The 18,086-nt window shown below is 41.2% G+C and overlaps 1 protein-coding gene across 1 annotated transcript in view; it reads right to left on the reverse strand.

The window, feature by feature from the left end:
* MYO1H (myosin IH) overlaps nt 1–18,086 on the reverse strand; it is a 71,747-nt gene that overhangs the window by 32,249 nt on the left and 21,412 nt on the right. The window contains exons 2-13 of the mRNA XM_033098051.1: nt 14,247–14,408; nt 12,474–12,589; nt 11,027–11,225; nt 10,081–10,161; nt 7,944–8,123; nt 5,359–5,457; nt 4,378–4,491; nt 4,017–4,088; nt 3,239–3,358; nt 2,064–2,131; nt 1,613–1,718; nt 343–423 (exon numbers count right to left, since the gene is read on the reverse strand). Of these exons, the coding sequence (XP_032953942.1) occupies nt 343–423; nt 1,613–1,718; nt 2,064–2,131; nt 3,239–3,358; nt 4,017–4,088; nt 4,378–4,491; nt 5,359–5,457; nt 7,944–8,123; nt 10,081–10,161; nt 11,027–11,225; nt 12,474–12,589; nt 14,247–14,408 (1,398 nt within the window). The remainder of the gene's footprint in view (nt 1–342; nt 424–1,612; nt 1,719–2,063; nt 2,132–3,238; nt 3,359–4,016; nt 4,089–4,377; nt 4,492–5,358; nt 5,458–7,943; nt 8,124–10,080; nt 10,162–11,026; nt 11,226–12,473; nt 12,590–14,246; nt 14,409–18,086) is intronic.

The raw sequence follows: 18,086 nt of genomic DNA on the forward strand, positions 1-18,086 counted from the left end.
CATGAAAGCAGCCCCTCCCCAACTGCCACCAAACACCTTCCTAAACCAGGTCCCCAATTTTCTGGCTCATCCTTCCATGTCTATGGAAGACAGATATGTATGCGCTCATTTCAAAGGTCTTTCCTTGCTATCTCCAAATGGACTATAATTTAGGTCTGTGGATTGAGATGAGAGGGGAAAGCTCAGCCAAAGCTCTGAGCAAGAATTCAGCAAAAAACCTCAACTTGTATGTTTCAATCAGCTGGTGGATTCCAGTCTGGAGCCTTGTAAGCTGGGGGAAAGTTCTTCCATGTATTGTAAACATGGTGTGAGGGGGCTCGCAGTCAATATTAACTTTCTCACCAGAATGGAAATGATTCCTTTGTGTCTCTCTTCTACCAAATCACAGATGATCTTGTTGTTGAAATAGTGAATTGGCTCCCACTGAAATGACAAAGAGGAAAGAATTCTCCAAGGATTTACGAAGTGAGATCAAAAAACACGGTGAATGTTTAAATTAAAAAAAAAAACACCACGATTACAGTAAAAGTCACATTGCCATTAATCCCCCTCAAGTACTCCTCGTTGCTTCAAACACACTTATCCCATCGTTCTTGCCACTTCTGGAAGTCCTCTTTCATGAGTGTCTTTAGTTGCGTCGTCATGGGTGCCTCGATGTCCTGAATCATTTTGACTTTGGGGCAGAGCCAGAAGTCTCACAGTGCCAGATCCAGCGAATAAGGTGGATGAGGACACACTGTAATGTTTTTATTTGACAGAAATTGCCCTACCAGAAGCGATGTGTGACACGAAGACTTTTCGTTGTGATCAACAAATATGGTGAATGCTGCTGCCGCGTGCCATCCAACGGAAAGGCAGGGATCTTCAATACAGGGAAGCAGTGCATCGAATCTTAGTAACAGTGTGTGACAAGTTTCAACTTGTTTGGTACAGTCAGTCGGGTGTGAGCTATGGTTGAGAGAAGGTGTGTTTTAAAGTGTGCCCTAAGTCATCCTCCATTATGACAATGCTCTGTTTCACACATCACTTCAAGTATACGTCACTTTCTGTCAAATAAAAACATTACAGTATGTTCTCACCCACCTTATTCACTGGATCTGGCACCGTGTGACTTCTGGCTCTGCCCCAAAGTCAAAATGATTCAGGAAAGGGAGGCAGCCTGATTCAGGATAGCGAGGCAGCCACGACAGCACAACTAAAGACACTCACGAAAGAGGACTTCCAGAACTGCTTCAGAAAGTGGCAAGAATGATGGGGTAAGTGTGTTTGAAGCGAGGGGGAGTATTTTGAGGGGCATTAATGGCCATGTGCCTTTTATTGCAATCATTTTTTTTATTTAAACATTCATCATATCGTTTGCTCACTCCTCATAATGAGCATAAAACAGATTTCTTTTTAATTGATTTTCCAACATTCTTTTTCAAAATCTGTTTATCTCTGACATTAACAAAATAATACTTTCTGAATATTAAAATAATTTCCCAGGAAATAAGCAGAGAAGGAGGGAAAAATAATTCTTAGTACTAATCAGGAAAAACTATCAACGTTTCTCAAGTGAATGTCTTTTGCTACATTAAGAAATCAAATGAGGAGAAAACATTAAAATGTTTACCTCTATACCTTCCATTTCATATTCTGCCTGTTCCGCTTTTAGGGTGCTCTCAATTAACAGTTGCTGGAGTTTTTCATTGCAGTAATTTATACAGAACTGTTCAAAACTAGAGATGCAAAAGATTTAAGTAACTAAAGCTATGCGAATAGACCAATTGTTAAAAAAATTGTATTTACTGTTTTCAAAGATGGTTTTTAATATAGAAAAAATGAAGTCCTCATTAATCAAATAATTTACAAAATAGATCACATGAGTCAAGCTAAAAGACATTTGCATTTTTTTTATGGTTATTCTACTTCTAGGAAAATCTATGAATTAGGGGCTATGCAAACCTGGAGAATTTCTGGGGACAGGAAAATCAATTCCAATAACATCAGAGATGCCTTAAACCAGACTGAGACCTTAAAGAAGAACAAAGGACTAACAGATAATGACAAATGGACAAACTCACCCATTCTTGTCAAAAACTTCAAAGCCATAGATATCCAGCAATCCAATCACAGTTTTCTTGGTGAACTCCTAGTCAAAATAACACACACTGCTCACTGTTAGCTCTTTTACTGTGTGACACTCAAAACCCAAATCTGGGACGTGGCTAGAAAGCTCATGCCTTCTCTTTCCAACAATGGCTCACAGAAGAAACAACGTCCCCAGCCCAGTCCCCCTGCCTGCAGCTTTCACATATCCCATCCATGCCAGCTTCCACATCCATCACCTGAGCAGTGAGACTGTCCCCTTCTGACTCACTTCCTTACTTCAACCTGCCTCAGCTTCCCAAGCCCATATTCAATCCAAAGAAGAAGAAGGGGAAAAAAAGACCTATAGACGGTCAAGGAGATGTTTATCCAGGAGGGAAGACAGGTGGTATGAACTTTAAATAGAAGACCAATTGCTGTCAGGCAAGGATGGCTATTCACAGAGAATAAATATACCTCTTTTTCAAAAAGGGGACACAATTGAACATCCTGAATGGTGTACAGGCCCACCTCGTTTTATTGTGCTTTGCTTTATTAGGCCTCACAGGTGTTGCATTTTTACAAACGAAAGGCAAGGTCCTCCACCAGCCAAAAGAGTACAGACTCGCTTTATTGCGGTTGTCTGGAACCACGCCTGCAATCTCTCCGAGGGATGTCTGCACTGCGTTAATGCCTCCCAAAGCTGTCCTGTGCATCCTACCTCCATGAGTTTCACCACCTCCACGTACCTCGCCCCTTCTTAGCATTTCCTTAATTTCTACCTTTGAATAAATTCCCTTTTTTATTTAAATAATCCCACTTCCCGAGGAAATGTGACCATAGGGTGAGTTCAAAGGAGTTGTCGCATTTTTTCTGATACACATGAAACATATGCTACTGTTAAAATAAAAAACATTGCTGTGTACACGTAAAGCCATCTGGCATACTTCGAAAGCTGTGCGTCCCCTCCTTTGGGACACACTGCAAAAATCTCCAGCGTGCATTTTTGTGAGCCTACTGTGTGCTGGGTGCTGGAAACATCCGTGTGCAAAGAACGGTCCCTGCCCAGCAGGAGCTTACCGTCAATTCTCACAAATTGTTTAGAGTATGGATGCTGATTCTACAATACGACCATGTTAGTCAGAGCAAGTCATCCAACATGTGGACTAACCTTATTCACTATGGAGGAATTAATTTTGTTGACCAGCCAAGTGAATGTTCGTCCATAAACCGCCTTCGCCATTGCATCTCTAGCGAAGACGGAGAGTTCTAGCGTCAATGGGCATAGCACCTGAGAAGAATGACAGGTGCATCATTACAGAGGTTAAAAAAAAAAAAAGCCCCAAGTTTTCAAATGAGCCTTTAATGATGAAGGATACGTGAAGGATACGTGCTGGGGGAAGATGCTACCCGCACCTGTACACGTGCACGGAGTAGCTATTCTTGAGTACCAGGCACTGTGGTGGGCGAACGAGATACAGCCAGGACCAAACAAACAGTTCCAGTCTTTTGTGGGCTGGGCTCACACTTGGGGGAGGCGGGTGGCAGGACATTCAATAAGTCACAGAAAAAAGAATCATGTTGTCAAGCTGAGAGTGATAAGTGCTGAAGGAGGTACATATGGTGCTGTAAGGTAGGGTTGGGGGGAGCAGGGAAGGTTCCTTGTGGAAGTACCCCTGGGAACTGAGGAGGAGTCAACGAGATGGAACATAGAGAAGAGTCTCAGCAGAGGGAAACAAAGACCCTGTGGAGGGAAGGCATGGTTAGTGTGAGGCATGGAAAGCTGGTGATGGCGTGGGATGGGGAAGTGAAAGCAGGAGATGCTGGCAGGAGCTGGCCTACGCAGGGCCTGGTGGGCAGGGTTTGGGGATTTTCCCACGCCCCTGGGGGCCACCATCCTGCTAACAGAAGCAGTGGGGGGCAGGCACATTTCCACTAGATCCATTTACCTCTTCAGTTTGGGTTTCAATCTTTCTATGGGTGAGAGCTTCCAGAAGGACCGATGGTGGGACCCCCAAGAGCTGAATAAATGGAAACCAAAAAGCTATTCAGTGACCTGATGTTACTTACTAGCTTATAAAGAGTTTGCAGAGTTTTCAGGCCCAGGGTTCTCTGCCCTGTGCTTTTATGTAAAACAGACCACATTAGCTCTTTCAACCAACTAACTGGCTTTTACCCACGCCCTCACCCGGCCCTACACTCGTTACGCCTCCTAACCAGTACCAGCCACGGTGTCAGCCATCTGGGACATGGGCACCCAGCTGCCTCACTCCCCTCTCCCACCTTTCCACCTCTGAAGGAGAACATCACCTTGGCGATCCATTTGATCTCGTGGGTGACTGGTATGGTGGCACAGCCCTGGTGGTTCACTCCAAAACAAATGTTCCCCAGGTGTAGGACACTGGCAATAATTCCAAAGAGATTCTAGGAACGTGGGAAGTGGTGAGGACAGGGAGAGAAGACGGCAGCTGCCTAATCGATCAATGTCATCAGAGAAGACAAGGAGACCCCCGAAGGAAAACCGCCCTCTTCTTCCCACTTCCAACCCTAAGCTTACAGAACCGAACTGTCTTCCTTTCCCAGAAATGGGCATCTTGTCCACTGCGGGTATTAAAGGCAAGGGGGCGAAAGAGCCTCCGCAGAAAGTGGGGAGACGCCTTACTGGATCTCCAGGACAGGACACTTCTATTTTGATATCCCCCCACTCAGTAAGCCATTTAATGTTCAAATGCCACGGTCCCTGATACATATATTTGAATTATATTCTGGTCCTTGAAAGATCAATAGTTTAACAATCAAAATAAAAAGACAAAACGATGTAAAAACAATGTTTACAAACACTACAATTCCTGCCAGGCTGTTCAAAAACAGAAGTGCGAATAAATAACAACTCTATGAGAATTCATTATCCATGAGATCCTATGAGATCTGAATATTTGAGAGTGGACTTGATTGGGAAGAAGAAACATCCCCTCCTCCTTCCACACAACACTGGGAAAAGTTAGAGATGCCAGAAAAAATGCAGAGGGCCCAGTTAACACTTTCAAATTATCGATGACTGATTTTCAAGTTATCGAGGATTGATTTTTTTAGTGTAAGTTAGTCCTGTGCAATGTTTGGGACATGGTTATACTAAAAAATTAGTCATTGCTTATCTGAAATTAAAATGCAAGCATGTGTCCTGTGTTTTTATTTGCTGAAGCTGGTAACCCTAGTATGCAACCACCAAGAAAGCAGGATTGTTGTCTCGATCCCAGACCTTATGAGCAGTTCTGCCCTCAGGACCCGTACCTCAAGGTCACGTTCAGTAAAATCGATGGCAGAAAAAGCATTGGAAATGGTTTTCCAGTCATTCTTGTCATTAATAGAAGACTCTTTGGCACAATGACCCTGTTGACACAGAATTGGGTCACTTAATGACATTTTCATAAGGACAGTTAGCATGTGAATATCTATTGCTAAATCAAAATGGTTTTCTCTACAAGCATGCAAGAGCTAGTTCTACAATGTTCAGAATTGTGAAAACACAAGTTTTACTCTAATCATCGAGCATATGATGATTTGCCAACTGCTGCTTTATTCAAATTTATTTGGAATTTTATTTAAAAATCTCTGTTCTAGGAAAACTTTCAGAGTTACATATTAGTGGTACATCATTTTGTGTCTGTTTTTTAAAAAAGTTTTTCTTACCATTTTTGCTAAATAAATGGAAGACAACTCATCTCTATATATACCTGCTGAAACATGCAGGGAAATGATAGTGATTAAATTCAGAAAAGTCTTGACACACTTTAGTAACCACTAGCAAGACCTTCCCTGCAGAACTAGATGGAAGGAGACTCTCATTCAAGTAAATAAAAGTTTGGCATTTAGAGAAACACAGAAAAATAATGGCTAGGGTGGCGCTAAGACTTTTCCCACTAACTCCTGAAGTTGTCTTTTAAAAAGTAACAGATGGGAGGTAGCTGGTTAGCTCAGTTGGTTAGAGCGTGGTGTTGATAACACCAAGGTTGCCGGTTCAATCCCTGTAAGGGCCACTGTGAGTTGCGCCCTCCTTAAAAAAAAAAAAAGTAACAGATGGACCAATGTACAATTTAAAGAGAAAACATTCTAGATGAGGGGTTTTTTTTATTATTATTATTATTTTGCTTTTGGCATTCAGAGGATTCTTAGTTTCCTGGTTATCTAAAGATCTGTTATCTTAAGAGATTTCCTTGTCGCATAGATAACCGAAAGGTGCCATACCATGAAAATGTTCACCCGTGAAGTGGAATGGGTTAAATCTACAGCCTCCCAACTAGCCATTTTCCCACACAACCAGCAGCATCTGCTCCTGCTTCCCAAGGTCAGGGCTTGTGCAAGTCAGTCCTTCAAATACATCTAGAGATTTAGAAGCAGTGCAAATACACTGCAAAGTAAAGCCACATAGTTAGCCAAAGTTATAGAGATCATGAAATCAATCAAAAGAATCCAAATTCTTGAACAGAGCCATTGTGGCATGAGGATCTGGCCAAATTCACCTGGGCAGAAAAAATTTACAAGGCTGAAGAGATGATACATTCCAAAAGAAAATGATTTAATTATCAAAGGGTGGGAGAAGCCCTTGGGAAAATAGATGAAGCCCTCAGATGTTTTTACATATTGATCCTTCCTGATCATGCCTTGAAAAGACAAATGTGATGCTACTGTCTGGCTTTGCTGGAAAAATTAGGTCCTCAAAAAGGAAAAAAAAATCAAATTTGATTTATCGTTTGTTCTAAGACTCAGTACAAAGTGTGTTAAATATTAAACGAGGTTATGAGATTTATCTTCATTATTTAGCTTCATTTTTCAAGATAAATTTCAGTCATGTCTATTTTGGTGTGTTTTTTCATGACTAACTATGAAATGTTGATCCTTGTTTTACAAGATTCACTTTATAAGACCGTGTTCTCTTTTCCATTATGTTTCCTCTTGCACTCTTTCAGTGACCTCTGTTCGAAGTCAGACCCAGTGAGAGGAGAAAAATCTTGGGTCAAAAAGGTGCTAGTGACATCAAGTACTGAGAGATGCTATACATGTAGTCTGGGCATTCTATAACCCCAGTGCTGGCTGCAGAAAAATTAGTGCTGGGAAGTTAAATTCTGAAAGTCAATTTCACAATACTAAATCTCAGGCGTACTTATAGGAATAGCCTAAATGATTTTTGTAAGGGAGTATGTTCATTTTGCAGCTAACAGTTCTCAGAACGGAAGGCAGGAAGGTGCAAAAAGCCTTTTCCAAACTAGGTTTTTTAAAAAAATTATTATTATTAAATGTATTGGGGTGACATTGGTTAGTAAAATTATACAGGTTTCAAGTGTACATTTCTATAATACATCATCTATATATTGCATTGTGTGTTCACCACCCAGTCAGTTTTCCTTCCATAAAGTAGCATAAGTTATAGACACAGATGGACAGTGAGTTTCTATCACACCTAGACCAGCAGTTCTCACCTCGCTGTGTATTAGAATCATCCGGGGATTCATTTAATTACCTTGACGATCACAGGGAAGTGTTTATAACAACGCAGATGTTCAGGTTTCATTCTAGACCAATTAAATCTGAATCTCTGGAGGGTAGAGCCCAGGTATTTATAAATTTTAAAAGCTCCTCAGGTGATTCTAATTTCAGCCAGGGCTGAGAACCACTCCCCTAGATGTTGGTGACTTTACCAAGTTGATATACCTGCCAGGCATAAAAGGAGGGGTTTTGATAAGTGTCAAGAAACCAGTTGGTAAGATACCTCCAGCTTGGTAATGAGAAAGTTCCTGGACACCCCACAGAGTTCCCCTCAAACACCACTGATCCCTCCCTCCAAAAGGCCACCAGAGCCAGGCGCTGGCTCTTCCAACCTGTGAGAGGTATTTATACAGACGGGGGTCTCGCTCCAGTCCCAGGTAAGCGAGGAGCTCCTCTTCACCACCCTCTAGCAGCTGGTAGAAGATGTGGAAATTCCGCTCACCCTGGTTGTGATAGACGACACGAGACTTTTCTATTAGGTAACTGATGATATGCCCGCCTACGGGAATGCCCTTTGAAACAAGACCAAAAAAAATAAAAAATAAAAATGCAGCAATGACAACAATTACCAAGCCACTCTCTTACTGGTGTCTCCTGAGGAACAAAAATGCTAAATTTGAATGAAGTCTGATCTATCACTCTTCTGTGATTAGTGTTTCCTGGGCTCTGTGTGAAAAGATTTTTGCCTACATCAGGGTCAAAGGACTGACATACCAAATGTTGACAAGGTGTGATATGTCTGGAACTGTCATTAATTATCGTCACATGGCTGGTGAGAACCCAGCAATGCCACTTCCGGGTATATGCCCAACATAAGTGAATGTGTGTATCTAGTAAAAGACGTGTACAAAGATGTTGAGAACACTATTTGCAATAGCCCCAAACTGGAAGCACAAATGTCCACCAACAGGAAGATAAATGTTGACAAAGTCAATCAAAAAATGAACTGCTCATACATGTAATGACATGAATGACTCTCATAAATATGTTGAAGCCAGTCACAAAAATGTAACATGTTGTAAAATTCCATTCATATGAAGTTCAAGAACCAGCAAAATTAATCTGTGACTGTAGAAGTCAGAATAGTGGTAATCTTTGGGAAGAGGGATCTTGTCAGAGAAGGAGGGGAGAATCTTCTAGGTGCTAGACATTCTTATATATTGACCCGAGTGGTGGTTACACAGAGACATATGTAAAAATTCACTGAGTTGTGTAAATGATTTGTATCCTTTCTAAGATGTGTGTTGAATTGCAATAAAAAGTTTAGGGAGGGGGGTTATCACTGTATGAGGGATAGAAATGATAAATGTCTAACTATTATATTGTTTTGTACACCTGAAATAATAAAAATAATAATAAAAAGAATTGAAATCAAATTCCTGTGAATATAATAAAGAACATTTCCTAAAAAAAAAAAAAAAAGTTTAAAAATATACATAGTGATTTCTTTCTTCCTCCCCTCCCCCGCCCTCCCAAAATCTATGCACACACCTCCAGACGTCCGTGCAACCAGTCTCTGGGAAACCCTGAGCCAGTCTGTCCTCATCACTACACTCAATGTTCAGCTGGATACTCTCCAGTCTAAGTGTCACTTTTGTCACTCGGAATTACCTGCCCTTGAGCACTTTGTCTACCCTTCCCACTTGCATTGGCCCCATTTAAATTCTGGGCACAACACAACCACACTTATTCATTATTGTCTCTGGCTACTTTCATGCTACAGCGGAGTTGAGTAGTTGGGACAGAGTCTGTATGGCCCACGAATCCTAAAATATTTACTATCTGGCCAAAAAGTTTGCTGACCCGTGCCATATAATTATGTATGCCTAAATAATATGTTGTTGTTTGCTTGTGAATGTTTTCAAGCTTTATAAGCAAGAGCCTCACACTAACACCGTACACGTTCCCAAGACCTGTCCATGTTACGGGTAGCTGTCATTCATTTGCTCTCACTGCCATACAACCCCTCATTGTGGGAACACCCCACCATTTAACCAGCCAGTCTCCTGCAGATGGACATTCAGTTCTCTCCAGATGTGTTGGCTGTCTCCAGTCCTTTTACCATCATGAACAGTGATATTCTAGGCATGCTTGCACATCTGTAGGAAAATCTCCAGGAGTGGAACGTCTCCATCTTAGATTTCAAGTTCACAAGACAACATACTGTTTTCCAAATGGGTCGTACCGATGTACCCACCCACCCCCACCAATGTGTAATAGTTCCTAATGATCCACATCTTTGTCAGCACCTGGTATGATCAGACTTCTTAATTTCTGCCCATCTAGAAGGTATAGCATGGTGTCTCCTTGTGGTCTTTATTCGCATTTCCTAAAAGTAGTACTAATCCTGGATTTTTCAGTTATTTGAGTCAACAAATGCCCTTCCTCCCTTAAGGTGCCTTGGGTTGGGTGTCTGTCGCTGGCAAGTTAAGGGGTCCCCATGAACCAGTAACGGGAACTTCAACGTACCTGAAAGTCAAACTGTATGTCCATGTATTTTCCAAATCGGCTGGAGTTGTCATTCCGGCACGTTTTGGCATTTCCAAAAGCCTTGGGATAAAAGGAGGGGAGACACTGAACCAAGTTGTCATTCACTGTCATTGAAGCTCACTATGCTCATCAAATGCCCGACCCAAAATGCCACGCATATGGTGAACACAGTGGAGGGAGGGGAGGTCAGTGACGAAAGCCATACTTTATCTTCTAAGAAGGACTCACTAACTATGGAGGATCTGATGCCAAATACTGGGGTTGGACCGCAAGAATATCTTCTCCCTGGATTCCAATCTAGGAATAGATTTAAAATGACCCAAAGCGAGGTATTTAGGATCCTAGGCCCTTGCTGTTCTAGAAGGCACAGTTGATGGCCCCCATCACCAGACCCCTTCTTATGTCAAAGAGGTAAATTGTTCAGCTCAAAAGTCCATCAGGAAAATTCCTTCAACCATAAACATTTTTTACACAAAGGACAATGAAGATACGGAGAAAAATAACTTGTTCAGAATCCAGCAAGTCAGTGAGTTGCAAGAGTAGAAATAATCATTAAAATAAATAAAATTAATTAATAATTGTAATGCTAAATATTAATAAGTAATCAAGCGTTATTTTAATGCTTACTAATTCTGCTGCGTGCTTTTTATGCATTCATCTCGTTTAATCCTCAACACTTTTTAAGAGGTAGGTACTATGAATAGACCCATTCCACAGATGGAAAAACAGACTCCGGGATATGAAGTGATTTGCTGAAGCGTGCTGGTGCATGGCTGCCCTGGGATTAGCATCGATGCCTGCTGGATGGGCGGATCGATCCCTCTTCGTAACTCCCGGACAGTGACCTACCCATTTTGACTCAGGAGTCTTCTTACTTAGTGACCTTCCTGGAACTCCCCTTTATAGGTCCTCAAAGATCGCTTACCTCCAGCACTGGGTTGGAGAGCAGCAGTCTGTCACGGGCTATTTGTAGTGAGTCGGTCATTGGGCAGATCATTGCAAAATACTGGAGAATTTTCTTGGAGGCTTCCGTTTTCCCTGCCCCACTCTCTCCAGAAATGAGGATGAGGTGGTTATTTAGCTCAGAGCACATCATGCGATAAGCGTTATCAGCTATGGCGTAGCTGGAGAAGAAGGGGGACAGAAACGGAAAGAGTGGGAAGTGGCTATAACGCTACTTCCTTGGCTCTGACGCCCACCAGAGCAGAAAAGCAAAGTATCCTGTCCCCAGGAAGCCACATCTGGACTGTGGTATAAATGCAGTGAGCTCAGAGAGAGATCAAACCCCTACCACAACCCACTGGCTGACCACACACAAAGTGTACTAGAAACCAAAGCTCAAAGAACACAAGAGATAAAACGAAGAATTTGAGCAGTAATGAAAATAATTTTTCATTTAACAATTTTTAAAAAAATCTATCAACATTTCTGATAAGAATAAGTCAGAAATTAAATTACGTCCCCAAGAGATGTCCTATTCATTACAGGTGGTAATAATATCTTGTCTGAATAGTAAGTAATTCAATAGATATAATAAGATCTCACATTTTCTCTTTCCCTCAAAATCTAGAGTATTAAGAGTATAGAGACAGGAAACCACAAAGATTTTAAACCTCTGTGATAGCTCTTGTCCTAAAGAGGTCATAAGGGCTTTATCTCTGAGATCAAAAACCAAAGCATGAAGGTCTCCCAAGAATATAATCTTTGCACGTGGCAGTTTGAAAGTTGGTTATTTCAGAAATTGCTGGTGGTAGCAATGCAGAAAGGTTTCCAAATGCCTCGAGAGGTGAATAGAGTTGCCAAGAAAAATGGAGGGAGAACCTAAATATAAGCCCAGAAATCCAACAAGAAGGAGAACTGGGAAGTTCAGCAAAGCCCCAGATCACATGGAAATTACCCAGGAAATTGCTTGACTTTGGGATCTGCAGCCCTAGTAAGTTTCTACCAATGGGCATTCTCCTTCACTGCCATGATACTCAGGCACCAGTAGATGGAACGGTAGTAGTAACCCACTTCCTAGAGAAGACACCTCTCTAACCATACCCAGGTTTCTCAGCAGTTACAAATGATTGCACCTTTCTTCATATTTAAGCTGAGATTTCGACAATGACCTACTGATGTTTTCTACTGTGTTGACAGATTTATTTCACAAGAAGGCAACAGTTTAAATGAGATACAAAATTTAATGAGGATGTATCAAGGATTTGGTTGGATGGATGGATGGATGATGAGTGGATGGATGGGTGGATGGATAGATGGATGAATGAACGGCGCAAGGGTGGATTGAAAGGAGTGAGAGAGGGAGGGAAAAAAGAGAGAGAGAAAGGAAATCGAAAAATACATCCATTGATGCCCTGATGAGTGTTACTTACAGATGTGGTGGCAGTTCAAAGAAATTGACCTTTTCATAAAGTTCCATCTGGCTCAGGGTGTAGATTCCAAGCTCCTGGTATGGATTCACCGACACAAGGAGGGTGCCAATATATGTCTAGAGGAATGGACCAAAGCACTAGTAAGGAATTCCGAGGTGCAAATAGCTACAGCCAAAGACCGTTAACATGCTATGCGCCCCATGCGTTCATTCAGTGCTGGGAACATAACACGATAAATAAGACAGGTGAGCCCTCTACTCCCATAGAACTTACATGGGGGCAGGGGAGGACAAACCACCAAGGGATTGAGCCTGCTTCAAATAGTGTTAAGGTATAAATAAGGTAAGAAGAGAACAGCTGACTAAAGAAGGTCACCTTAGCTAGTGGGCTTAGGAAAGGTTTCTTTAAGGAGGTGACATCTGAGCTGAGACTTGAAAGATAAAGAGCCAGTCATGAAAAAAGTTAGCAGAAAGGGCATTTCAGGCTGAGGGAACAAGTGTGGCAGGCTGGCTGCACTGAAGGCCAGTGAGGGAAGAGAGAATGGGAAATGCTAAAAGAGGATGCCAGAGAGGGAGTGAGTTCAGATCACACAGGGTGTTAATTGGGGTTTTATTCCAAATGTAATGGATGGTGGAGATACCATTCCCTATTGAAATGAAATACCTACCCTGAATTTTGTGCAAAATAGATGGCTTTAAGGGGAGAACACCATACTGATTTATGTTTCACAAAGCTCTCTCTGGCCATTAGGTAAAAGCAGGGCGAGTATACGTATTAGCCATCTAACACTGGGCAAACACTCCTACTACTGGTAATTAATTTCCTTGATTTCAACAGTGGATTCTATTAATATTCACGTTTTTGAAGTACTTATATTTGTAATATAACTACTAATATAAAACTTCTTGGCATACCATTGAGAATAAACAAAGCTCTAAGCTAATATAGAAAAACAGAAATATTTGGCCTCTTTGAACACACATCTGGTGCTTTCAGATCCTGAGTTGTTTGTTGTTGCTTTTCATATCAAGGTCTTGACTACTGGAGGTATTCGAGCCTACATTAAATTATGCTAAAATCATTCCAACTATCGTTTCCAGTCTCTAGGACCAAGTCAAGCAGAGAACCAAAACAGGGAAGAGTATTTTCACTAAAATTCTGCAGCGCTTCCATCAGTAGAAAACTTCCAGGGTAGAATGTAGTTTCTGAAATTTATCTGTTCAAATTGAAAACATTTAGTTTACACATGGTGATCCTATCATCCCACTTACACTTCTCCATATAGTGCTATTTCTCCTTTGTTTATGCATAAAATCAACTTATATATAAATTCTATATGTAAAATAAATTTGTATATAAAAAAATATGTGCTCTAAGAAGCACCTTGCTTATGTCTTCTGGGAACCTTGATTTCAACATGTAGATTTCAACAACAAGTCACAGGAAACTGATGCCAAAGCAAGCAGAGAGGTGGGAAAGAGCCCTCGAGATGGATGAAGAGTCCTCAAGACATCCCTTGAGACTCTAGATCTATCATAGACCCTAAAGTTACCTAGGTTGATGGATTCCCCTTTGGGGCTTAGTAGGCCAGTTTAAGCTGGGTCTCTGTCACTGGCAACCATAAAGGCCTTAACTCAAAGGATCAAAGTGCATCTGATGGTGGTACCTCCACACCTCTCTTTATTGAGTGATATTGTTCAGAATCATAAAAGCTGTGAAGGCAGGGAGGGAACCACCACTGTAGGAATACAGATGAAAAATGGGTTACATTACATAGATGAGGTTCTGGCTGAAACGCTTGCGAAGATTGTCCAAAAAAGCAGATTCGCTGGTGTATGCATCCAACAGCACAAAATCCTGCACCCCGACCTTGTCCCGGGCAGTCAGCGTACTTTCCATGTGCAGACGGATGTGCTTTCTCCTCACCTCTTCTTTCTGCAGGAAACAGAATATGCCTCAGCAGCTCATTTATTCAGTAATTTCTATTGCACATCTAATGTGGAAATAAATAACAAGGTGCTAAGCCCTGGGGTCAGTAGAGAGCCGAGATTAAAAGATGCTGTCTTCATTAAGAGTTTACATCCAGTGAGGGATACAAGAGGATGATGATAAAAGCAAAAACTAGTCACAGCAGCAGCTAACAGGAACTGAATATTTCCTGGGTTAGGCACTACTTTAAATGCTTGATATGTATTATCTCCTTTAATCCTCATTCTGACCCTTTGAAGTAAATACTATTATCATGCCCATTTTACAGATGAGGAAACTGAGGACAGAGCGGTTATAAAATATGCCTAAGACATGCCAAAAGGCAGAACCAGGATATAAACCTAGAAAGCCTGGCCCCACAGCATGCTTTCCTGACCATCAAATGTATTCAGTGAATGTTAGTTGCCTAAACTCACTATGTAATTCCTAGACAAACGATGAATAGTTTGGTCAGAAAGAGAAATTCTTGTTATAGAAGGGTATTCAATGAAGGACCAAGTTGGAGGGTCCCCTCCTCAAGGCTGGACTTCAGACCTCCCTGAAGAAGGTGTGGTTGCAGCCGAATGGATGGTAGAGAATCTCACTGGGTTACCAGGGCCAGAGCTGGTCCACAGTCCCAGGCATCAGAACACCCGTCCTGGGCACAGGGAAGCAAAGGGATTCAGATGTGGTGCTACACCGTTTGAGTCAGGAGAGTCACAGGAAATGGCTCCCCAGGGCTCAGGCAAACTGAGGCTGGAGGGTGTGCAGAGGGAGTGGGAGTGCAGCTGTAGCTAGAGGCCTGTAGTGTGTCATGTCTGTACCGGGAGGCCTGCGATGTGGTCATCAGACTCCGGACGGGGCTAAGAGGTCACCGAAAGACTCTGTGCTCTGGGCACACAGTTAGCGCATATCCCACCCGCATACCACTGTGCAGCTGACTGTGCAGCTGAAAAGCAAGAAAAAGTAAGACATAGCAAAGGGAGCCAGGAAGAGAAACCTCCTCCTGCTAGTGCAATGTCCCTCCAGCGCCCTCTGCTGACAAAGATTAACATCATGCTCTCTTCAAGGAGAAATGCTTAAGGAAAACACTTCATTACCAAAGTGCAGGTAATAAAGAGCGAGCTTTGATCTGAAAAACGATAAATTGACAACTGGCATACAGGGATGTGCAAAGGTCCTAGAATAGTGGAAACAACCTTGAAAAAAGGAAAGCAAAGCTAGAGGACTCACACTCCCTCACTGTAAGTCAACACTGTGTGTCAATTGATTTTTGACAAAGGTACGAAAACAATTCAGTACAGAAAAGGAATATCTTTTCAACCAAGAGTACAGGAATACTTAGATATCCATAGGGAAAGTTTTCATTTCATTTCAACCCCTATCTCATATATATTTGATTTTACATATATATTCAAATATATTTTAATAATATATTATATGTTATAATAATGTTAACATATGTTTATTATGTATATGAATGTATCACACACACACACATATATGTATATACATGAATTAGATAGGGGTTGAAACGAAATTTTTTATTATGGATCTCTAGTTGTTCCTGCACTATTGGTTGAAAAGATTTTTCTTTTCTGCATTGAATGGTGTTAATCAAATGAATGCTAGCACCATTCATTATATTACAATTTTAATACAGTTTTTTTCTTTCTTAAAAATGTGTATACATGTTTGGCACCCTCTGTATATAATGATTTCTATATATAAAATTTATATATACTTATATATATAAAATCATATATATATGAACTTGAGCTGGATCTTAGACCTACACGTAAATGCAAAATGTATCAAGCTACTAGGAGAAAACAGGGGAATATAGAGGAAGGCAAAGTTTTCTTAGACAGGACACAGGAAGAAACAATTATTAAACAAACAAAAAAGGAAATTAGACTTCATCCAATATATAACTTCTTACCAGAAGACAGTTAAGAAAAACGAATAGACAAGCCACAGGCTGGCAGAAAATAGTCACAAAGTATACACTTGCAAAGGATTTGTATCCAGAATAAAAGACCCAACAGCTCCATAATAAAAAGTCAAACCCGATACAAATGGGGCAAAAGACTTGAATGGACACTTCACAAAGGACGATATTACAGACAAATGGGTCAAGCAGCACACAGAAAAGTGCTCAACGTCGTTAGTCAGGGAAACGCACATGAAAACCACAATGAGATACCACCCAAATAGTTCGAATAAAAACGACTGACAACATCAAATATTAGCGAGGATGTGGAGCGGACGGAACTCTCATACATTGCTGGTAGGAATATACACTGATAGGGTCACTTTGGGAGAAGGTCTGGCAGTGTCTAATGAAGTTAACCTTTGAGCCAGCAATTCCATTCCTAAGTATTTACATAAGAGAAATGTAAACATATGCCCACAAAAAGATTGGTACATGAAGGTTTACATCACCTTTATTCATAATGGCCCCAAACTGGAAACAGTCCAAGTTTCCATCAACTGGAGAATGGAAGGGGACCATCTATACAATAGAATGGGTACAACGATAAAAGAGAAATGACGGGTGTACCCAACGACACGGACGACTCTCACAGACATTATGCAGAGTGAAAGAACTCAGACACAAAAGAGTGCATGCCGTATGATTCCATTTATATGAAATTCTAGGACAAGCAAAACGAATCAACAGTGAAAATCAGAACAATTGTTGCCTGGTTAGAGGGGATTGTCTGGCAAAGGACATTTTTGGAGTGATGGAAACGTTCTCTAACTGGATAGGGCCGGGAGTTACATGGGTGTATCTATTTGTCAAGATACAGTGTTAAGGTTTTGTGCATTCTGAGGCAGGTAATTTTTATTTTAAAAGTTACCCTTAAAATAATTAAGTGGGGAGGGATGGAGAGTGGATGGAAGTACCAATGAAAACAGAACGGCAGAATGTGTTTAATTGGTAAAGCTGGGTATGGGAGGGATTTATTAGACTATTCTGTTTACTTTGTATGTTTTTAAATTTCCCATAAGAAGTTTAAAAAAACAGAATGGCCACGAGGTGTCTCCCTACACTAGCCAACGGGGGCTAGAATAAACAATCACCTGCTCGGTAAGGATGAAAACAATGCATTTAGATCAAACAATATTTTGGTGATTCCAAATTCTCGTTTTAAAGTTTTGTTTTATTTTTCTAAGACAGGCAGTATAGCATGGTGATTAAACACAAAGGACTTTGAACTGAGCCTGTCCAGGTTCAAATCCTCTCTCTCTCTCTTCCTGGCAGTACAACCTTGGGAAATTCTCTTCATCTCTCCAAGGCCGGTCTCTGCTTCATGTCTGTAAAATGGACTCAATTGTACCTACTTCACAGGGTTGCTGGTTTGAACAGAATCACGGAAAACACTTGAATAGTGCCAGACACAATATAGACTCAGTGGGGACTTGCTTCCGTCCTCATTAGTATTAATAATAGGATCATTGGAAACAAGAACATAGTAAAGCAAAAAAATCTGTTGGTTAGTAGTCAACGAGTCTCTCTGAAACTGGGAGTGGGCTGGAGTCTGAAATAGCATTCGGGGGCTACACCCACAAATATTACTGTACAGAGCTCAGCAGGTAGAGGGTGTAGAGATGAACAGAGCTTTTTTAAAATCTCATTTC

The sequence above is a fragment of the Rhinolophus ferrumequinum genome, chromosome 25 (genome assembly GCF_004115265.2).
Source record: "Rhinolophus ferrumequinum isolate MPI-CBG mRhiFer1 chromosome 25, mRhiFer1_v1.p, whole genome shotgun sequence".
NCBI lineage: Eukaryota > Metazoa > Chordata > Mammalia > Chiroptera > Rhinolophidae > Rhinolophus > Rhinolophus ferrumequinum.